At 42.8% G+C, this 24,103-nt stretch overlaps 1 protein-coding gene across 5 annotated transcripts in view; it reads left to right on the top strand.

Moving 5' to 3' along the window:
• Positions 1-22,340, top strand: part of il23r (interleukin 23 receptor) — a 37,851-nt gene extending 15,511 nt beyond the window's left edge. For 4 of the 5 annotated variants that reach the window (XM_078168452.1, XM_078168453.1, XM_078168450.1 and 1 more), the window contains 8 exons: positions 772-973; positions 2,890-3,093; positions 5,766-5,864; positions 6,037-6,192; positions 10,194-10,334; positions 16,688-16,775; positions 17,199-17,289; positions 19,564-22,340. In XM_078168452.1, coding sequence (XP_078024578.1) covers positions 772-973; positions 2,890-3,093; positions 5,766-5,864; positions 6,037-6,192; positions 10,194-10,334; positions 16,688-16,775; positions 17,199-17,289; positions 19,564-20,214 — 1,632 coding nt within the window. In that variant the 3' untranslated portion in view covers positions 20,215-22,340. The remainder of the gene's footprint in view (positions 1-771; positions 974-2,889; positions 3,094-5,765; positions 5,865-6,036; positions 6,193-10,193; positions 10,335-16,687; positions 16,776-17,198; positions 17,290-19,563) is intronic. The other variant, XM_078168454.1, reaches the window with a different exon arrangement.
• The last annotated feature ends 1,763 nt before the right edge of the window (positions 22,341-24,103 follow it).

Raw genomic sequence — 24,103 nt, 5'->3', positions numbered from 1 at the left:
TCAAAGGAATAGTTTGTCATTTTGGGAAACATGCTTATTTGTTTTTTTAGTAGACTTAGATTCAAAGATTGCCATTCTAAATATTAGTGTGTTGAAAATAACTTTCTCTTGGCAGTGACCTGCTGGACTGTGCCCAGCCAAGACATAGTGACACAACCCCCCCATGAAATCACATCTTGTTTTTACACTGTTTTTTTGTACAGATTAGACATAGGTAATTTGTTAACTAGTGGTCTTTAAAAGTGGCTTTTGTTACCTCTGGACTGAGCCTTGCTGTGTCTCCCTCTGGTTTAGTCTTTATGCTAAGCTAAGCTAACCATCTGGTAGCTGTGGGCTCATATTTAATTGACAGGTGTGACAGTGGGATTGAACTTCTTATCTAACTCCTGGCAAGAGAGGGTATTTTAAACTGTCAAACTATTCCTTTAAAACAGTGGTTTCCAACTGGTCCAGCCAGGGGTCCAGATTTCTCCTCAGTCATTAGTTTAATATACTTAGCATCACACTTGCGTTTGTCCATGTCGTCAAGCTAGTTCGCTGTCTCTGTTAAGTAGCTATGTGTTAGTCTGTCACTCTACAGCAGGAAACTGCACTTCAAAATAAAACACCTGTGCTGAAAATTCACTGTACTTCAAAATAAAGTGTGTTTTTTTGCAAACTGCGACCCACTTTTGGACCACAACCCACCAGTTAGGAACCACTGCTTTTAAACATACTCACTGGATGATGTTGAAATGTAAACCTGAAGTGATGGATGAACTTCTCCCACAGCCTCCACCTCCAGAGGATTACAGTGGAGCGTTACATCAGTACAAGATCTTTCTAGGTAATGACCACAAACAGGAAGTGACCTGTCGTGCTGCTTTGAGTCAGTTTTCACTTCCAGTACCAGCCGAGGTCCAGGCACTGAGCATCAGTGCTGTCACCTCGTATGGGTCGTCTCCACCGGCTGAGGTGCCACTCAGACACTCAGGTACGCAAAAATGAGACAGAGATGATAAAAAATGAACAAAATACGTTTAAAGGGAAAGTTTGTCATGAAATTAGAAATGTAGATTTTTTTCGCTTACCTGTAGCGCTATTTATCAAACTAGATTTTTTGGGGGTGAGTTGCAGAGTGTTGCACATATAAGCTATAGAGAGGTCTGCCTTCTCTCCGCTATAATGGAACTAGATGGCACTCAGCGTGTGGTGCTCAAAGCGCCAAAAATTACATCTCAACAAACAAACTCAACAGCAATGTCTCTTTCCAGAAATCATGACCTGGTTACTCAAGATAATCCACAGATCTCTCTGTGAAGAGCATCATGTAGGAACTACTTTCTTTCTACTAAACCCCACCCACCAACCGTATCAACGTGCAGAAGGAAGCGTGCATCTAGTCATGGACGAGAAGCTCATGGTTGTGACAGAGCGAGGTGTAAGCATTGATGGCGTCCTCCTCGGTTCAGCGGTAACGTCAGCTGGCTCTGTCATGCTAACACTTCACTCTGTGTGGTGATTCGGTTGGAAGGTGTAGTTCGGTAACCTGCCTCAGGGAAGATGTCGGTGAAGATTCTCAGTCATCCACGTCATGGTACTCTGTATCATAGGCATCTGGACTTGCTTGAGTTTCTTGAAGACATTTTGCCTCTCATCCAAGAAGCTTCTTCAGTTCTAACTGACTGGTGTGGAGTCGCAGGTTTTAATCTCCATGTGTGTGTGAGCCCTCACAGAGTGTGAAGGTCGAATGTGAGTCGTTGACCCACCTGGCCATCTTGTGTGTCGTTAAGGTTAGATGGGTCCTGGTGGGAACTGATGTTAAGCCGTCTGGGTAGGGATCCCAAGACTGGCACCAGTCAGTTAGAAGTGAAGAAGCCTCTTAGATGAGAGGCTAAACGTCTTCAAGATACTCAAGCGAGTCCAGTTGCCTACGATCCAGCACTTATGATGTATCAGGGAAGTTTTCAGGGAAGCGTGCATCTACTGCTCACTCACCTAGCACAACTGAGCTAGCCAGCATCACAACTTGCCATTAACATTTTGGCTTGTTCTCATTCTGAAGTCGTCATATACCGCAGCTTTGTCAGTGATTTCAGCATCAGACACTGACATCACCAGCCACCTTTCACAGTGGTATTGTTGTCACGCAGCCGGACGAAACCTTTTGCGGTGTTATGATGTACCTCTGCTCGGCTGGACAGCACCTGTAGTATGATGCCTGCAGCATGCAAACAAAAAACCCTGGACTTTTACCTGGGAACCCGGTGTTCACTTCCTGTATGAAAATAGAACCAAACCGTGATGTTTTTTTCTAACCCTAACCATGTGCTCTGTTGACACCCTGGCACCGCATCCCAGAATGTCAGCAGCAGACGCAGGAGGATACCTAGCGCATTAAATGTAGACAAGAAGGTTCACTGACAGAGCAGTGATATGTAACGACTTGAGATGAGAATGTGTTGATCATTTACGTCTCATGCTGTCACCAACACGAGCCTCTCGTCCATGAGTAGATGCACACTTCCCTCTGGGGTGATTAGGTTTGAAGGCCTAGTTTGGTAGACAAAAAATAGTTCCTACATGAAACTTCTCACAACAAGGTCTGTGGATTATCTTCAGTGACCAGGAATTCCTTGAGAGCGACACTGATGTTGAGTTTTCAGATGTTTTTTTTTTTTTTTTTGAGCAGCACAAGCTAAATACGATCTAGTTCTGTAATATTAGAAAGAAGGCAGACATCTCTGAAGGATGACATCTCCAACACCAAAACAATCTGGACTGATAAACAGCACCACAGGTAAGAGGAAAGATGTGTAGTTTATCTTTGATTTTGGGGTGGACTGTCCCTTTAATTTGTAAAGACAAAAACTCTAAAGTGTAATCGTTTCTTGATGTCTAACTGTTTAGGTGATTCTGGACCTGTTCTGAGACAGCTGGTTCCTGCTCCTGCTGACAGAGCTGTGTTTGTCTCCTGGTCGTGGCGAGGGAACAAACACTGGTCGACATCTGGAGACCTGCTGCTGTACTATGTGTTAGAATGGACAAGTGTACCTGCCACCGCGCTGCAGTGGAAACGAGTGGCTAAAGATCAAAACAGCACTTCCATCACAGGTACAGAACATGGTGCAAGACATGTAGAAATACAGTGAAGCAATTTTTTGGTCCATTTTTTTACACACATGAACTTGAATCACATGAAATATTAAATATGAAGTACATGTGAGGGTGTGGTAGAAACCTATAATGGCTTATATAAAAACAAAACCCAGAGGACATACAGAAGGTAAAATGTAAAACAACACTGTTCAAAGATTTCACACATAATGAGTGTAGTTAAAAAAAAGGAGACAAAATGTCTAGAAACAGAAATAATTGACATGTTTACAGTATTAACAAAAGTTTCTACGATAAGCATCAAATGAAATGTCAAACTTTGAATGGGCATATCTCATGCCCCGTATGTCGTAGAGACATGAAACTTTGCACAGAGATGCCTCTCCTCATGAGGAACACATTTGCCTCAAGAACCCATAACTTCCGCTTATATAGATTTTCCGCCATTTTGAATTTTTGGAAAAACACTTCAAATGGATCTCTTCCTAGGAAGTTTGAGCGATCTGCATGAAACTGGGTGAACATAATCTAGGGACCAATATCTAAAGTTCCCTCTTGGCAAAAGTTGGAAAACTTACTAAAACTGAGCTTCTATAAGGCAATGAATATTGCGGAGGGCGTGGCTCATCACATAAAGGTGTATAACATCTCAAGGGTTTCACCCATCACCACGCAACTTTGTAGGCATATGACCACACATAATCTGAGGGGACCCCTCCATTATTGACCCCATCAAACAAAATGGGGGCGCTAGAGAGCTCATTTCTTATCTAGGCCTAACCGCCGTTTGCCTTTAATGACAGGACAGTTTAAAGCAGGGGTGTCAAACTCAGTTTAGTTAATGGGCCACATACAGTCCAATTTAATCTCAAGTGGGCCAGAGCAGGAAAACCGTCACATAATAACCTGTAAATAACAACACCTCCAAATTTTCCCTTTCTTTTAGCACAAAGACGCACTATGAAAACACTCAAATCATTTACAAAACAGATGATGAACAGCCTGAGATGCCTAAAAAAAGAAAAGAAAAATAAGTCCAGTTTCAACAGTATGTCTCATGATCATGATAAGTATTCATTGATTTTTCAGATAACCGTGTTCTGGTCTGGGTGAAAAGCCAGTGAGGTCGGTCACTAACTGTTTAACTTGCTCCTAAACCTGACACCTCTGAGCCTTGACAGGTCTATCACTATTTGGTGTGCAGTGGCGGCTGCTGGTCTTTCAAACAGGGCAAGCTCACTTAAAGTTTACATCATAACATTTGTCATCTTGTAGCAAGGCAGTAACTTATAAAAGGAACATTTAATTGAAGGCGTTTTCAACGACACTCATGCCATAGAACCACAGCAACACACACCTCAAAGATTTTCAGATGGGTTTAAAGTCCTGAACTGTACTGTACAAACGGTGAAAATGAGCTACATCACTTATGGAAATAAGGCACTCCGGACGGCACTCTGTCAGAAGACTCCACTCGCAAATATCTGCACAGGACTGAGCTCGAAATGCGAAGCGCTGTCAATCACAAAGGGGTTCAGCCTTTTAAACACTTCCTCCAATCATCATGCAGACACCGAGCGTCCTCTCCCGCCTACTGCTTCATCAGGTCCCGGGGAAGCTGAGCCTCCCTGGAAGTGACGATTTTGTCGCATTTATCCAATGAGCGTCTCGCTTTGCTGCATGAAAAAAACCTGCTCAGCGCTGTCTCACAAAACTGGTGATAAACAGCTGACGTTTGAACATCATAGTCGTGATGTTAAACGCATCCTACCGCACGTTTAATGCAACGTAAATTCTTATTTTAATGTAAATTCAATAGTGCATATTTGACCATTTCTTCTATGAAATTTTAGGGGAAGTTCAGCCTCCCTTGTTGTCTCAGAGCAATCGCCCCTGTTGGTGTGCAAAGTCATCCAGTGGGCCAGACTGGACCCTTTGGCGGACCGGTTCTGGCCCCCAGGCCGTATGTTTGACATCCCTGGTTCAGAGTGTGAATGAAAGGGGACATGCAGCAAAGAGCCTCAAGCTGGACCTGTGACCACTGCGCCAAGGATACTGCCTTTGTTCACAGGGCACCCAATTTACCCCCTGACCTACTGGGCACCCCGACTAGTGGGCATTCCCAAGTCTCTTTCTGTGCACAGACAATGACACATAGGAATCCATTAAATGTGCATTTTCATTCCATAAAATAACTAAAATAAATGGATCAAAGCTGACTGAAAACTGAGGAAAATGAAGATTCTCAGCCTCACTTGTGAGTTATAAAAAAAAACTGTGTAAATCTGCAAACTTCAGTTTTGTTTTACAGACAAATGTACAAGTTTGAAGGATGTTAATGTCAAAAAACAGTCGACAGCTGCATTTTTAAAAGAGGTGCATTTAGTTTACTGTGACAGTTTTGGGAAAAGTTGCTACTCTAATGAACTTTTCTGTTGTAATAGAGACACAGAGGCTTCAACTGTGATGAAGCAGCGGCCTCTTGTGGACAGTTGGTGTATTACACTAGTAATTATATATATGTATATATATTATTATTAATTATTATTTTAATAACTGTAGGATTTAAAATTTCTGCTCTTAATACAGCTGAAGCCAACGTTCATCATCATAGGCTGAGTGTTTGTTAGAGATAGTGGAGCTCACGGTGAGAATGTTTGTTGTTTCAGGTCTGACTGCAGGTGTGAGGTACAACATCTCTCTGTACGCTGTGACCAGCAGAGGTGTCAGTGCTCCATCATCCAGGCTCGTCTACTCTGAAGAGAAGAGTAAGATTCACAGATGCCACATGTCCCAACAACTGCTTATTCCTTCCATTTTAATAGTTGATTGTTTTTTCAACATGTTGCAGATGTAGCATACCTTTATGAAGGAAACATATACATACTGTACTTATAAACTCAATCTACAGCCATCACACTCTCTCTGTACATGTTTCAGAGCCTGTGTCTGGTCCCAGTTTGTCAGTACCGGCTCATGAAGCCAGACAGATCCACATCCGCTGGGACGAGCTGCCTGTAGACAAGCGGAGAGGCTTCATCACAAACTACACCATCTACCTCCAGACGCTGGACTCCAGCAACACAAAACTCAGCGGTGAGCAGGCGCACTGTGTCCTTCTCTGTGTGTTTGTCTTCATTATGTGAATATAATTGAAACAAGTCGTGATTAAAAGATTAGTCGCCTGACAGAAAATTAATCAGAGGCTATTTTGATCATTGGTTTCATTGTTTTTGTGACCAAAAAACTGAATATTTTAGTGTTCAGACTGTGAGTCAGACAAACCAAGTGAGCTGCAGATGTTCCCTCGGGTTTTAGGCCATTATGAAAGACATTTTAAATAATAATAATGATAATAATAATCTTTATTTATAAAGCACTTTTCAAAACCTGTGTTACAAAGTGCTTTACATGTCAATAATTAAAACAGACAAGACATAAAAACAACAGCTTTTAAAGAACTGATAAAAACACTTCAGTGTATAAAAACTGAGGAAATAAAAGAAAGTTTAAATGAACTTAAAACTCAAGTAAAATCAGGAAAATCTCTCCGATATGACTCGACTCGACCGACCTGATTTCCTCGGGCAGATTGCTCCACAGCCTCGGGGCCCTGACAGCAAACGCTCTGTCCCCTTTAGTTCTCAGCCGGACCTCTGAAATAGACAAAGAACCTCTGCTGGCTGACGACCTCAAAATACGTCCTGGGGTGTATGTCAGTAAGATATCGGATATAGCAGGGAGAGAGACCATGAAGAGTGTTAAAAGTCATCAGTAAAATCTTAAAATCTATTCTAAAGCATACTGGGAGCCGGTGTAAAGAGGCTACAACTGGAGTGATGTGATCACGTCTCTTGGTTCTGGATGAAATCCTGGCAGCTGAAAAATAAATCAAGAAAAATTTCTGCAGATTAATCGCTGATGAAACTTAGTTGCATCCCTCCCTCTGAACATGCTGTTCTTACTTCATAATATATAAAAAAAATTCTGCCTTTTCAAAATGTTTTAATCTAATTTTTCAACACCACAAAGTTCCATTCACCTCCACTGTATCTTGGCGGCAGGTCTCAGAGACAGATACTTTAATGTCCTGTCATAAGATCAAAGCTATCTGCTGGATACAACTACGTAAGTTGTGTCTGATGTTTTGGAGGAAACACAACTTTGCTGTGAGTCGTTTCCTGTTCCTGCTCATGAGGACTTCTCTCCGTGGTGCTCATTTAACCATATGTTGTATGTGTGCGTACTTAACCTCGGTCAGACTGAGGTTTTTCAACATACACATGTGTGGGAAATCATATATGCAGTAGTATGCATATATCGTGTCTGAGCACAAGGCACCGTTACATAATGGAAAGTGTGCAGCCAGCATTCCAGTGACACTTCCCTCCTACAAAGTGTCAGTGCATCAGCAGGGTATTTCACCTCTCGCTTCCAGTAATGTGGTGAAAGTCAGACAGCAGACTGATGGCTGCTTGTGTTTGCTCTTTTGTGATTAATTCTTTATGAAAACACTCAGTATCCACATTAGAGGCAGAGCCGATGGAGCCAAACAGATGTTACAACACTGATCAAGAAAATTCATCTCCACACTTCAGCATTTCCTTGTTTTGTCTCAGGCAGCCTGACTTCAACTCACATCCCATAAACCTCTTGTTTCTGATTGTCTGTCTGAATGTGTGTGTGGCAAAGTTTCCAACATGTAGCTGAGGAATGCAGACGTTCGCTGGTGAGCAAACTGCTGCTTCAAACGGAGGCTGTCATCGTTCTCACAGTGGCTGCTCACAGAAATTCTGTGAATCATAGAAGTTTCTAGAACTGGCTTTGACCACGAACAGGAAGCCATGTGGCTACGTGCACACATGCAACTGTGAGGCTGTTACTAAGCAGCCTGCTTCGTACACTATTTCTGGCACTGGAGTGTAAAAACACCTGAGAGCTTCATTTTTCCTCTTTCTTATGTGACGTGTGTGTGTGTTTGTGTGTGTGTGTGTGTTGGATACAATCGCTCTTTGCAGTTACTTAAAAGTCAAAAGTGTCTCAGAATGATACATGAACAGAATCTGCATACTGTTGATCTCTCCTGAAAACTGAAATTCTTCAGCAACCGAACAGTTAAACTCAGGTGGAGTAAATTCTTTGCACAGAGAACTGTACTGGAATTTTTCAGCATTCATACTTGACGAAACAATTTTACCACAACATCCGTTTAGAAGTTGTTCTGTAGCTTTCATCATATCACACAAGCTTTGGAGTTTATACAGTTGACATAAAATTGGGTTCAAGTAATAAAAACTGGGTTAAATGTAACAATTTGGGTGTGACTGGTGACTTAGTGGTTTTTATACTCATGGTACTGGCTCCATTTTATATAAATACTTTTATGTGTGTATGTATTTATTAAATATTTACTCAAAAGAGACTTTGTGTGTTAAATGACAACATGATGGGCTACAACTCAGTTTTCTCTTCGCTCCGTATCTCTCCTCTCTTTTTCCTTCCCCTCTCTGCTTCTCCTCTCCAGGCGGCCAAAGACATTAAGGATAGGTATAGTACTCAGCCATCCATTGCTTCCCTTCTGTCATAGCCTCCTGTAACCATCTCATAATGTTGAAATATGTGTATGTAGTGTGCTGTAAAACTTCACTTAAAGGGATAGTGCACCCAAAAATGAAAATTCAGCCATTATCTACTCACCCATATGCCGAGGGAGGCTCAGGTGAAGTTTTAGAGTCCTCACGTCTCTTGCAGAGATCCAAGGGGAGAGGAGGTAGCAACACAACTCCACCTAATGGAGGCTGACGGTGCCCCAGATTCAAACGTCCAAAAACACATAATTGAATCCACAAAATATCTCCATACTGCTCGTCCGTAGTGATCCAAGTGTGCTGCAGCCGCGACATAAAATGTGTGTTCATGTGCTTTCGCTGGTCTCGTGCGCAAGCGCACACACGTGAGCACGGTGCCCAGAGAGGCAGTCAGAGCTACAGGCTACAATGAGGCTAAAAACAGAGTTCAAATGACGCTTTTCCAAACAACTTTTTATGTCGGGGCTTCAGGACACTTGGATCACTACGGACGAGCAGTATGGAGATATTTTGTGGTTTCAATTATGTGTTCTTGGACATCTGAATCTGGGGCGCCGTCAGCCTCCATTAGGTGGAGTTGTGTTGCTACCTCCTCTCCCCTTGGATCTCTGCAAGTGATGTGAGGACTCTAAAACTTCACCTGAGCCTCCCTCAGCATATGGGTGAGTAGATAATGGCTGAATTTTCATTTTTGGGTGCACTATCCCTTTAAAAGCCTAGTCCCAGTTAAATGCCCAGTCCCTTTTCCAGGCAACACATTTTGGACAAATAAACGCCTGTCTCAGTTAGACGCCTGGTCTGCTTGCCAAGCAGTTCATTTTTTTAATTGAAGTTCTTTGGACGTATAAAACCAGGTTGTTTTTAAACGTCCAGTCAAGTCAACTTTATTTATATAGCACTTTAAACACAAGCAAAGTTGATCCAAAGTGCTCTCACAGCACGCGCAGGAAATAAGAATCTGGAACAAAACAAAAGAGAGAAACACAACAGCTTGAGTGATGATAACACTAAAATAATAATAAGATCGTAATTATCACACCTATAGTGTTGTGTTTTTTATACAGACGGCTGGAGGAGGAGAGTTCCAGAGTTTTGGGGCAGCGACAGAGAAAGCCCTGTCCCCGTGACCTGGATCTCAGAACTGACAGAGGTCTTTAATCAGATGATGACAGTTCTCTCACAGTGTGATACAGGGAGAGGAGCTCTGTGATGTCAGAGGGGGCGAGGCTGTTTAACACTTTGTTAACAAACATCTGAATCTTAAAATGTGTCCTGTAGCTAACAGGCAGCCTGTGTGGGGAGGCTCCCTCTTTTTTGACCTTTTTAAAACTCTTGCTGCTGCATCTTGGACCAGTTGAAGACGTGATGTATGTGTCATGTTCCACGTGTTAAGAATTAGTATTACGTATATAAGGCTTGAGGGAGATAAACCTAACTGCGTATTGTCAAACAGAAATAATTCTGCTGCCATAACAGAGGAAACCATGATTGTCATCTGCTCCTCTCCAGTGACGGTGTCCGCCGACGGCCCCAGACAGATGTGGTTGGACTGTCCTGAAGGAGCTCTGGCTGTGCAGCTGACTGCATCTACCTCAGCAGGAGAAGGGCAGCCGGGGAACCGGGTCTGCTCTCAGCCTGACACCCCTGCAGGTCAGTCTACTGCTGCCATCACACACTCCTCCAGTAAAAACACAAACATCAACCTTTTAAAACTGCTATTTTTCACTGGTCATGAAACAGTCTCAATTTAAAGGCTCGTTTCCACCAAGCAGTCCACTTCAGTTTGTCACACACTAGAATGGATATTTTTAGCCCCACACTTTTGGTATGGTACCTTTGGAACCAGCAGTAAGCCTTCAGACATGGTACCTAGACCTTGGGTCTGTTCAGACAGTCCTCTTAAATGTGGGCGGGGTTGTTGTCACTCACTGCTCCGTCCAGCACTCGCTGTATTTCCTCATCAGCGGTGACACAGATGGAAGTCTGCACCTGGTTTATCGTCCACAGAACGAGGCTGCACGCCCACATTTTCACAACAAAATAGAACAGGCTGCAGTGAGAGTCTCTCTCCATGGGATATTTAAAAATAGCAGCTTTGTGCATTTAGTCCTTCTCAGGCAAGCTCAGGGGTTTAGTGTTGCTGTAGCCCACAGGAAGTGAGGATTAGAATATATGACCTTCACATAATCCGCTCCAAATTAATCTATATTTTTAAAGTCATTACTAAAAGTGTGTGTCATATAAAAACTAAAGTGATGCTCAAAGTTGTCACAGTGAAATTTAAGGTGTGCTGATGGATTCACGTCATCAACTCATGCATTGAGTAACATTACAAGTTAACGTTCCACCTTAAAAGTTGCCGGCAGTCGGCCCAGTGAATGAAGTTATCTTTTCTCAGACTCCAGCTGCTGTGAGAGGCAGTAAAACATCCTTTCATTTTATAGTTACAGTTTACTAATAAAACTCTCCACAGTATGAACAGTGGTTACATGAGCCTCAAAACCAGACACAACTCAGCCCTGAGCAGAGTGACCGTCCTCTACTGACCAATCAGACTGCAGTGTTCACAGCTCCACCTTTTAGTACCAGATCTGTGTGCTAGGTACCCCAACAGAGGGGGGACCAAACATGGGGACGCTAAGGAATGGTTCCATTCACTGTGCTGCTGGAAGGCTACCACCTGCTGCTACCACACAAAGCATAAGTTGACGTCACCATCATTACAGTGCGTCCTGGCAGTGCAGGCTGTTCTCACAAATGTTTCGTATATTTTCCCTGTGAAAAGCAATGCACCCAAATTCGCACATATCCCAGTGCACTGATGGCAGTAAATAATGAGCGCAGGTTGGAGCAGTGGATGGGTCACAAAAAATTGAACGTTCACCCCAGACTTGTGTGTTTGGATCCACGTGAACTTTGAGCCATTTTAAAGTATGTCCTCACCATGTTTCTTTTCCTAAATCTGACCACAGTAACTTTTACTGCCTAAACCTAACCTCTGTAACTTTACATTAATTACGTAACTGTACGCTAACGTCATTTGCTCTTCTCTAAACACTCCAGCCTGTTCTTTTTTGTGCTGGTAAAATGTTTCACAACCCTGTTCTGTGGATGATCAGCAAGGTGCAGACATTTCTCTGCAATATGGGTGAAGTGAGAGCTGGACGGAGCAGCGACAGGGCTATTAACACCTCTGACTACATAATAAGAGGACCGCCTGCGGTGCAAATGCAAATCAGATCTGCAGTAAAAGTGGAACTACGCCCATTATCGAAATTCATACATGTTATTCCTATGGCCTGAGATAGTTCAAAAATATAGGTAAACATGAACAACTCTCCCAAATCCAAAAACTAGCGTGCTAAAACTCATATTTATGAGGCCAAAGGGTAAAAAGTCTGGAGCTGAATGGTGAAAGGTGTTATAGATGGCACTGAGAGCACCCAGGGGAACGTTATGAGTGTATGTTTGTGGACATTTTCTGGTTCAGATTTTCTGGTTCATATTCATGAACACAAGAGAATAAAGATTATTTGGGTATAAAAAAAGAAAACAAACATACTGTGAGTCCACAACATCAGGCTCCCACTCATTGTCTATGGAGCAGCTCCAGACTTGATGACATCATGAGTTTTAGACTGATTTCTCAGGTGTCTGAGAGACTCGCTCATGTTCACAAATATTAACTGTGCTAGTCCATGAAAAAACATATTAATTCTTGATTTAGGTGGTGTCCGTATGGATTACATACAGTTATAAGGGTACTGTACAGAAAGTGTTTTAGGGAACGCAGCTTAATACTGATGCTTCTATATGACATACGTGAGGAAAACAAGACCATCAGCGAGAAGATTGGCTATTTCTGTCTATATTATTAATGCCTGTCCCCATAAAATCAGATGAAACAATGTACAGCAGGGTGTCGAGTAGCTCACCTGGGAGAGCAGGCACCCCATGTGTAAAGGCTACGACTTTGCTGCATCATCAGTGGGTTCGATTCTGACCTAAAGCTGTACATCATTCTCTCTCTCTTCCAATTTTCATGCCACCACAGTCCCGTCAAATAAAAGCCAAAAGAGCCCACAAAAATAATCTTAAAAAAAAATAGAAACAATTTACAGCAGGGTGTTCGGCCAGTGTTTCTCAAATGGTGTGTTATAACCGCACATTATAATAAACAGGCAAACACTAGCTAAAAAATAATGTAATTTAATTTTTAAAAAAAACCTTCACGTGGAAACTATTTGTCCTCGTTTGTGTGTGGGAATTATACATGTGTGACACATCAAAAGCCCTGATTGGCTGCCAGTGTGAGGGATGATAACGATTAGAAGGAGAAAGTTGTGAGTGGGACGATGGATCGCTTCATTGTACGGAGCAAATTACAACAAAGCACCAGCAAAGACGACCTACCACTGACTGAAAAGAGAAAAAAAACAGTCAGCAGACTATCACGAAACAACACGTCCTCACTGTGACCTCGTCACATGTCCACGTTTGGTCATGGACTTTCCACGTCCACATATGACGTCCAAGGTACCCTGGGTGTGTTGGTTGTTGACGTTCTGGGACGCCGTGTCAACTTCAGCCTGTCACATGCATTGTCTTCTTTCCAAATACACTTCAGTTTTCACAGGAATTTTAATGTTCACATACAGTCTGTTTTAAAATAAGCTGGTACAACACTGCAAATCAACTTTTTTTTCCTTCAACAACAAAAGCACGCGGTTAGGTGTAGGAAGAAAGAACAGGGTTTGGCTTTAGAATCTTACAGGACGTGGACACTGCTCTCTCAGGTGAAAGTCGTTGTTTGTTGGACCTATCCACCACCACTCCTGTCCGTCTCGTTCAGACTTAACTTAACTTTCGTCCTTGTCCCGCCACGTTTCCCCCTGACACCGCTGTTAAACTATAACGGCAACCAGCGGCGTATCATGCCAACATTAAAGGACACCTTTTTTCGTTGGTTGAGACCAGGCTCTACCAAAACTACCTGTCTTATTTTTTCTTATTCTTATTGTCTTATGTCGTGATGAGGGTGATAACACACGTTATAGAAGCTGTAGTGCACAGATGTAAATACAGATGTGCCTAGAGAGTTTGGCTTGGCCTTTGGTGGGCACACGTTTTCAGCCCGATGATTCAGTGTCCTGATAACTCCCAACTTGTGCTCAAGTCAAACACCAGGTATTGGTCCGTGTGTGTAGGTTTTCTGTACACCTCTATGTTTAGGTTCCTGTCCTGTTCCCCCACTGGAGCACAAGTTGGCAGTTATCAGGACTCTGAATCATCGGGCTGAAAACGTGCCCACTAGGAGAGAGGGGGAAGTGAAGGAACAGAAACACATCAGGGAAGCACTTCAAACCTGTGGCTATCCCAACTGGGCCTTTGCAAAAACCTCTAAAAGACCCAGAGCAGATAGAGGGGAAGAGACACAAAAACGTAACAACACTGGGCCTCATTCACAAAAAGTGTGTACGCACAAATCTGTGCTTAAACTGTGCGTACGATCGTTTGACGCACAAATCCGGGATTCATCAATATTTTCTTACCAGAATTTGTTCTTACTCTGCGAACAAATTTAGAACTGCCTCAGACCATGCGTACGCACAAATGAGGAAGGCCGAACTGACTTAGAAAATGCAAACACATACCTTTTAAGTACATGCAGAACTTATAAAACCACATTCATCAAAAGAGATTTAATTAACATTTTTTAAAATCATTAATTTACTAATATATTGGCCAAATGTATTAAATAACCATGAAACTGACACACGTTCACCCTCATCATTGTGACAGTTAAAATATTCAACGATAACAACAGTCCTAGTTTACAAAGGAATATATGAGAATGTACATTTCCAGTTTTGGCTTTCATTTAATTGTTTTAATGATCACCCACTCCCAACAACTTCTTGTGCCATGAAATTACGCATCTGTGGCCAAAGGCAATTGGTTCATTGGTAGCATGTTAAAGGGCATGCAGGGTATATAAACGATTCTGATTCACCTGAGCAAGTGTTAAGATGGCATATCTAGCCTTGCTAGAGGATATTGCAGCCCGTGCCCTGAGGAGAGAGCACGTATTCAGGGACCGACACAACATGTTCGAGGAAAATGATGAATGGCTTATCAGCCGTTTCTGATTGCCAAGGAATGTGCTGCTGCAACTATGCGATTCTCTGGAGCATCTAAATCACCCAACACGCCGTCCACCCTCGGTTTCCTGGCTGCAGGTACATTTCAGAGAGAAATAGCAGGGCTGGGATTTCACAGCCCTCTCTGAGCCGTGTCATCCCACGGGTATTAAATGGCATCCTAAGGTTATTGCCTGAATATATTAAATTCCCATATGATGAACGTAATCAGACCGATGTGAAGAGGGGGTTCCACGGCATAGCTGGAATGACAAATACAATTGGCACAATAGACTGTACCCATGTGCGCATCAAAGCTCCATCGATTGACTCAATGCAATACATGAACAGAAAAAACTATCACTCCACCAACATGCAGATGATCTGTAATGCCGACTGCCATATCCTTAACGCTGTGGCCCGCTGGCCAGGAGGCACCCACGACTCATTCATTTGCAGTACAGTGGGAACGCATTTGGAGGCAGGGGCTGTGAGAAGTGGATGGCTTGTTGGAGAGCATCTTTTGTTCTAGTCTTTTATTTTAATTGTTTTTAGGTAGTATTTTTAGTAAGTCTCTATTCCATTATGCTAAAATGTTATATTGTTTAGGTGACCGGGCATATGGCCTTAAAACATGGCTGATGACACCATACGCAAACCCTGAAACCCCTCAAGAGATGCGTTATAATAACATACATGCCCACACACACACCGTAATAGAGTTTACTACTTCTCTCCTCGTGTAACCGCTTCCTTCATCCATGAATCAACTCTAGGCAAGCGGTTTCCTTATATGGAGAAATGGGGGCGTGGTAGTATGCTGATTGCATATTGCCAGCACGCGCCTGTCAATTTAGAATGATTCTGATTCACACACATACGCAAGGTGGTGAGAAAAAAATTGGCTGGTGCGCACGTGTCATGAATCCCACGGTGATTTTGCGTACGCACTTATTTTGTGCGCAAAGTAAGAACATTTCCACGCACATATTAGTGAATGAGGCCCATTGTCATTCCTTATGTCGTAGGAGTGTCTGAGAAACTCAGGAGGATTTTCAACAAACACCACATCCCTGTGCACCTTAAACCCAGCAACACACTGAGACACAAACTTGTCCACCCCAAGGACAACACACCCAGACATAAGCAGAGTAATGTAGTGTGAGCAGTTCAGTGCAGCCAGGAGTGCACAGATTTATACATTGGGGAGACAAAGCAACCACTCCACAAGCGCATGGCACAGCACAGGAGAGCCAGCTCCTCGGGTCAAGACTCAGCTGTCCACTCACACATACAGGAGAAGGGACACTCCTTTGAGGACAGCAATGTGCACATCTTGGCCAGAGAGGAAAGACGGTTTGAAAGAGGAGTAAAAGAAGCCATCTGCGTCAAGTAGGAGCGACCATCGTTAAACAGAGGGGGTGGCTTACGACACTACTTATCCCCCACCTACAATGCAGTCTTGGGATCCCTCCCCAGACGACTTCACCCCTGGTCCCATCTGACACTAACGACTCACATGGTGGTCAGGTGGTCAACGACTCACACTGTGACCTTAACGACTCACGTGACCCCTACGACTCTGCAAGGGTTCCCACCCACACAGGGTTTGTAGCCTGCAACTTCATTTAGAACCGAAGAAGCTTCTTGGATGAGAGGCGAAACGTCTTCAAGAAATGCAAGCAAGTCCAGTTGCCTACGATATAGCACTTAAGATTGTTCTGTGAAAGCATTTTCCTGCAATTCCCCTCCATTTTATGTTTAGGCAGGAGATCTTGAAGTGGGAAGATTAAAGTGGACTTTGTTTTCTTAACACTCTGACAGCTGCTAGACTGATGTGTTTCCCCCTCTTGTCTCCTCTAGTCGGCCTGGTGATTGTGACTGTTATCGTCCTCGCTCTCTTCGTAGCGATCATAGCCAACCTGATGTGCTGGAGCTGTGTGAGGGAAAGGTATTATTAAGCATTATTTGTGCTTGTACACTTCAGTTTCATGGAAAACAAGAGTCACCACAACAGACATCATCTAATCATCAGTCTCCTGTAGCTGACTGTGAATGTGCATAGGTTTTGTTTTACTAGTAACCAGACTGCACGCCACTGTGGCTGATTTCATGAAATGCCACAGCGCAGCATGAGCACATGAAAAAGCCACAGAATTAACATGAACTGAAAACCCTGTCGCAAAGTCTGTACATGTGGTCAAAGATCCCGCACTGGTTTTAGCTGTGTGTGCGTCACTTAATAGTCGCAGAATAATGTGATACAATAGATTCTTTACATCTGAAATTATGACTGCATCCGATAATAAACCATCATTATAAATACTGGATAAACTGCTGTGCCTTTTAAAACCTAATCTTCTTTCTACCTTAGGATCAAACAAACATGTATATCCTGTGGACCTGCCTGCCTCGATGAGAAGTTACCAAAACCAGGAAACAGTAATGCAATCAGACTGCTGGAGGTAATCAAAGCAAGCTAATGAAGACACTGTGTTGACATTCAGGCTTACAGGTGAACTGTGTCAGTGAAGGGCTGTCACCAAAACACCAACACCAAAAATACGAGCATAATTACACGCAGTGTTAAATAATGCATTACTGTAATCACATTACATTTGTCTGTAATGCAGTAATGTAACATGTTGCTGTTCTAAATTCAGTAATCACATTACAGTTATGGTGACACAGTGGTGCAGTGGTTAGTACTGTCACCTCACAGCAAGAGGGTTTTCGGTGAGAATCCACCGGCTGTACGAGGTCCTTCTGAGGTTGCAGGTTCTCCCCATGTTAGCATGTTTTTTTCTGGCTCTCCTCCCACAATCCAAAGACATGCACTTGAAGTTAATTGACCTATGGCTAAGCCACGCCCCCTCCACTCACTCGGACAAACTATCAACGTTCAGTGACCGGCGCTATGGCAGGTGTCACAGTACACGGCATTTCACAGGAGGCAACTGATGATTTTTGGAGACATAACGATCAAATTTTGGTGCCTCAAAGTGCCACTGAAGTTAAGGTTTTTGGCTCAGAATATGAGAAAAGGATAACGGCCTTTTTACCATCTTTACCAAGAGTGTCTCTCCGTTAGTTTGGTGCTACAGTATTTACACTGAATCATTCAGCATAACGTTTGCCAACCTTTGTTATCTCTGCCATTACAGATAAGTTAATGAAGCTAAGCTCCAGAAGTTAACGTTAGCTTAACTAGAGCCCTTTGCACAACAGCTAACAATGATGTACGATCACCAAAGTACAAAACTAGAACAAAATAGGCTAATGAACTCCCAGCAAACAAGGTGACATGATGAACAACGCAGCTAGGAGCTAACGTTAGGCTAACTTTAGCTAACGTTAGCTAGAGATGTTAAAGATAACTTTATATTTCTTTCCAGCAAAGTGACAATATGTTGCCTCAAACACAATGTTGACTTACCTTAGAACAGATGTAGACATCATTGTTAATCTTATTCACGTTGAGTTGATGTTGTGGTCTAACGTTACCACACAACTTTATCCAAAGGAGACACTTTTCTCGCTTGAGATGTGGTTTAAAGTGTAAAAAATACACCTGGTCGCCCAGCCTCTCAGGATACCTTGTGTCAGAGTTGCATGTACCCCATGCACACCGTTTGACCATTTTTAAACTTCAAATCTCAGAAAAAGCTCATAAAACCCAACAAACTGACTTTCTGTAATGCATTTCAATGGACGTCCAGGCAGAGAATGTCCCAGTGTATGGGAATGGCTATACGCACTGTGATTGGCTCATCGCGTTTGAGGGCGGGACTTAGCCATAGTATCAATTGGCTACTCTAAGGGTGTTTTCACACTTGGTCCTTTTCAGCCCTCTAAACAGACTCAGAGCGGTGACTCAGCATTTTTTGGGCATATATGAACACTCCAGAGAACTCAGACCCCTCGGTTTGCTTCAAGACCACGGTGTGGTTCATTTAACCTGTGCACTGTGAACGCAAAGCACTCCAGGTTCACTTTGCTCCTTGCCATTATATTTAGCCCTCTAGATCACATGCTGTTACACTGGGACGCTTCAAAAAACAGATGAAACCACGTCGGCCTGTGACACTTTCAAGGATGCAGCACGAGGAGTAGTTTGGTCCACAGAAGATACTGCACGTCTCCAGATGTGGAATGTAGAGTACATCTAATGGCAACAGTCTACAGCACAGACACATCTAAGGTTTTCCCCCACTGGTTTCACACTTCACCATTTCAGCACTGAGAGCAGTGACGCAGCATTTTTTGCACGAATGTGAACACTCCAAGAGAACTCAGATCCCTCTGAAGCGAGCCAAACTCTGAGTACGGTACAGAAACACCCTAAACTGCCCGTACGTATGAATCCTGCTGTTTGCAGGTTCCTTGAAATCCTGGAATTCGTTCGATGTGTTCAATGACGAACCAAAGGTGCCTCGTACTTTCGTCCATGCTCTGTCATCGTCCCTTTTAGCTGTTTTTTTTCCTCCATCACTTCTTTTTCTCTTTGCTGTATCTGCCCCAGCATCAGCCATAAACACAAAATAATAATTCAAAAATCAGAATTATCGCAAGAAACATTCCTGCTTCCGTGCTGTCTGGTCTTGCAGAGGATCAGACAGGCATGAAGAAGAGCTATATTGAATACCCAGTCTTCTTGCTGATGGTCTTATTTGCTGATGCAGATCTTAAATTGAGACTGTTTCATAAACTTTTGCTTTGTTTGTTTTTTTTATCACCAGCAGTATGGAAGTGAACTGTCCTTCTCGTCCACCGACGGCGACCCGCCGCTGTCCCCGATCAGTTTAGTCTCCCAGGAAGAGAGGGATGAAATCTACCCCAACATCCACGTTGAAATATCTCAGGTTGAATCGGGACAATCCACAGCGGAGACACCTCTGCTAACGTCACATCTCCAGACGATGCTCGTCGACGGACAGCTGGAACACGTCAGCTACAAACCTCAGATTGCTACGGTGCTTCCACAAGGAGAGGAGGTGAAGGAGGCAGAAGAGGAGCAGAGGGATGTACCCACTAGTGTGGAAGAAAACGGATGTGTGTTTAGAGGATTCCTGGGAGACTTTCTGTCCACTGTGGAGGTGGATTGCACTGGTCCACCTGTGGGGCTGACTCTCAGCTCTGTTGGCGAACTTTTGTGGACCAAAACACCTGGAACAACAAGTTTCTTGAACGGAGGCTTGTTAGTGGGGGCGAGGGAGACTGAGAACAACGTGGAAGCAGACTCTCCCTCGCTGGATTTACAGCAGGGTGAAATAATGACGACTGACACAGAGGATACTTGTTTATCTCAGTATACAGCTGACACAATACTGACTGGTGGTTATTTCCCCCAAGTACCTGCTGTGAGCGACACTGAACTCTGTGACACATAGAGGTGGCAGGGATGACGGGAATGACACAAAGAGGACAATCTGCACTACTAAACGGATTTTATAGAAAGCATTATATTCAAGCACCACCTCATTTCAAGTGATGACCTCAGCGAATTTGTGTAATCGTAGAAAATCATGCTTCAGGTGATCTGTGATTATCACTGTATCAGGTCTGTTCTGTTCAAGTTACTAAATGGATCAAAAAATGTTTATACTGAGTTTGAATGTTTTTCCAGTAAGTGTGTAGCAATAGTCATTATAGTTATGTTGGCACCACTTTCTATAAAGACATACTTTATAAAGTAACTGCTGGTTTTGTTAATGTTTAATTCACCTTTTTTATGCATTAAAGATCAGCTTTTAGTCATTGTGGGGAAAAAATCCCTTTGACTTGTATATACTTCCTCCTGCCAATTGAACGAATCACCTCTGTGGTCCAGGCTGAAATATTTCAACAGCTGTTGGTTGGATTGACATGAAACCTTTTCCAGACATTCATGTTCCTCAGAGGATGAATCCTACCAACTTTGGTGAACCCCTGACTTTTCATCCGGCACCACCGACAGGACAATCACATTCATTATCTCAACATCTACTGGACAGATTAGTGCAACATTCTGTTTGAACATTCATGGTGCCCAGAGGATGTATCCTAATGACAAAACACCTTAAGTTTTCTCCTTAAGCATGGAAGGCTTAAATTCTCACAGAATCCCTTTAAAGGTTTCTTTGTTAAAGAAAAAACAATAACTCATTTACTGTGTTAAAAGATATTTCACGGTGCTTAAGATTTCAATGGAGATTACCTGTTTGTTTGGACTCACACTTGTGACGCCTGTTATCATCTAGTCTGAGTGGGTGGAAGTTCGCTGCATAGATCAGCCTCTCATTGGGCGGAATGAGCCACCCGCTGAAGTCCCGCCCTACCACCTCCGGTTGTGTAGCAGGTTTCAACACGTCCTTTACTAACTTTTGCGGTGTTTGATCTTGCGGGGATGTAGCCATTTTTCTGCCATGGTTCGCGTCCTGTAGGCGATATTTTTGTGGGCGTGTTACACCAAAACCTGTTTCCCCCCGGCAATATTTTAGCAAGCTCACCGTTGCTGTGGCACCGCCCAGAACGACTGTGATTGGTTGAAAGAAATACAAGCAGCCAGGGCGTTTTTTTCTCCAATCTTAAAGTGAGAGTCGGCCCAGCCAGACCTTTCTTTTCTTGAGGAAGGTCTGGTGAGCGAGACAAGTTATCATCTCACAAAGTTGGCTCATATACTTAGATAGTGAAGAACTGGCAGAATAAAAGAAGACAAATATTGGTCAGAGGAGGATAAAGAGAAAACTTTTGGAGGAATACAATCATAGAAAGCACAAACTACAAAGTAAATTTGATCCCCAAATACGAGAAAACGATAGTAGCTTATCCATCAGGTTCTCCTGGTCGCAGAACAATCTTCTCAGGGTGTGTTAGTTTTTTCATTTATCATCATAAACACGGTCATGTTGCAGTTAAGACAGAGTCAGAGGTACCTTAAGTTTATTTTTACCTTGCTTTGGTTGCTAAGGTCTTTTGTGCAACGGTCTAGGGATTCCTTAAGTATAAGACCAAGACAAGGAGAAAACCATAAATACTAAAGTGAGCATCTTAAGGAAACCTTAAGGAAAAGACTTAAGGGTGTTTTGTGCAACTGGCCCCTGACTTTTAATTTCGTGCCACTTGACATTTTAAATTTTTAATAAAATGTCTCAACAACTACTGGAGAGATTGCCATTAAATTTGGTACACATATTCATGTTCCCCTCAGTAGGGAGGGATTACTAAACAGATGAGAAATGACCACATATACTTGCAAAACAACCACAAAAAGACACAAAATGACCTCAAAGAGATGCAAAGGAACTGCAAAGAGACACAACACAACTACAAAAATGCAGGATTTACCATTGTTATAAAACATATCATGAATTTCTTTAAATTTTGAACGAACAATGTCTCATTTATATTCTGATTTTTGTTATGTCATGTCCATTTTTTTTTTTTTTTGTAGCGCTTCCTATTGGTCGATTTGAATAAAACTTTCAGGGTGTGTTTCAGGTACTTATGTGAACAGATCCTGCAGGTCTCATGATAATTGTCCCAACAGTTATTGACTACTCATGTGCAGCGGTGTGGTAATGTGGTGTCGTAACACCAGCCAAAATGGACTTTGCATAAACTGGCAACCAAAGCGTGCTTCTTTCATCTGCCTTATTGCTGATATATAATTGATAAGGTATTTATTAGACATTAATTAAGTCGTAATTGACCTAAAGTAGAGACACAATTTGGAGTTATCGCCACATGCATGCCAGTATCAAGTCAAAATAGCTGCTGACAATGTCTCTGTTATTTTGATATTAGGACGTGACCTCGGTATGTTTCTAAAGTTAGCTACCATGTTTTTCGAGTTGGTGACACTGAATATGAAATTATTCCAAAACACACCCAGATAAAAGTCAGTTGGGGGTTTCCCTGTTACAGATAATGGCTCAATGTGTGGTATCATAATCTGCCACTGAACCTTACGTTTTACTCAACCATGCACCACCTGCAGTTAGATACCGTTTTTTTAAGACTTCCTGACAGCTGTCTCACTTCCTCATTGAAAATCTAAATTTCAGTAGGGTCTCTCTTTCACGGACGTTTTAATAGATCTTCAGGGGCCTCGCTCTCATTCGCAGTTAATTCATAAACCCTGAACCTAATATTGTGCTTTTGTAAAGCTGAAATGTGGTGCAGCGACAGGGGAAAGTCCCCACTACATCACACGTGGATGTCATTGAGGGAGTGAGAGACTTTGGGTTGTGTGGAAAATGTGATGATGAAAATGCATCTGAGGGTTGTTGTGGTGTTGTGTGTGTCATATACTCAAAGATATAACCTGAACGTCAGCCTGCAGACTTTTTCAGAGTATGGACTCAGTCCTATATATCCTCTATCATGGATCAAACCTGCATCTACATCTTCTTGATTGTGGCAGCTAACGAGCTTGCTTTTAATAAGAAAGCTTTGTAAATGTCTTGGCAAGAAAGTGAACTATGTATGGAAATATGGGAGGAAAATGTTAGACATTACAGGGAATAATAATCTGTAAATCTATGCACCATGTTAACTGTAAAGGCTGATAACCGGGGAAGAAGTATTCTGATCCTTTGCTTAAGTAAGAATACTAGAACTTCTCCTGTGTGCCGAGCGTTTAGGAGAACCACGATAGTCGACACAAAAATGTGAATGACCCTATCTAGAGCCAGTGTTTGGTTTGTCTGTTCTGGGCTTCTGTGGAACAACATGGCCGACTCCATGGACGATGACCAGGCATACAGATTTATAACAAAACCCAGATACAGGACGCCAAAATGGCGCCTGTTCATTGCAATCGATATGGCAGGGTTGCCAACTTTTCAAAAAACCTTGGAGTGAGATTCAGCGAACAATCTTGTTGTTTAAGCTGACACATCAGTTTGTTTGTCAACTGATTTGGTAGATGTGATCCTGATCCCCCGCATCCTAATGGATTTTTGGGGTGCCTGCTGGAGATGGACAGGGCCTTAAACCTTACATACAAATACCATACAGAGAGACACAATAGTGGTATAGTGGGGGTCTGGGGGTCTTCCCCCAGAACATTTTGGATGTGGTAGATGTGACTTCCTGCATTCTGGTGGGTTTAGGGGCAGCATTCTGGAGGTGGGCAATACCTACATTCATCCAAAGCCACCCTGACTCGCAGGGCCTTCACAAGTGAACCTGCATTCAGCTCAGAGTGACTGAACTAGTGGAAACCAGAAACTAGGACTTGCCTATGTGGCACAAGACCCACTTTGGATTTAAAGCAAAATTCATGGTTGAAATGGT

Source organism: Epinephelus lanceolatus, chromosome 6 (genome assembly GCF_041903045.1).
Source record: "Epinephelus lanceolatus isolate andai-2023 chromosome 6, ASM4190304v1, whole genome shotgun sequence".
Lineage (NCBI taxonomy): Eukaryota > Metazoa > Chordata > Actinopteri > Perciformes > Serranidae > Epinephelus > Epinephelus lanceolatus.
The sequence above is the reverse complement of the archived record's forward strand: the minus strand, read 5'-3'. Positions and strand labels throughout refer to the sequence as shown.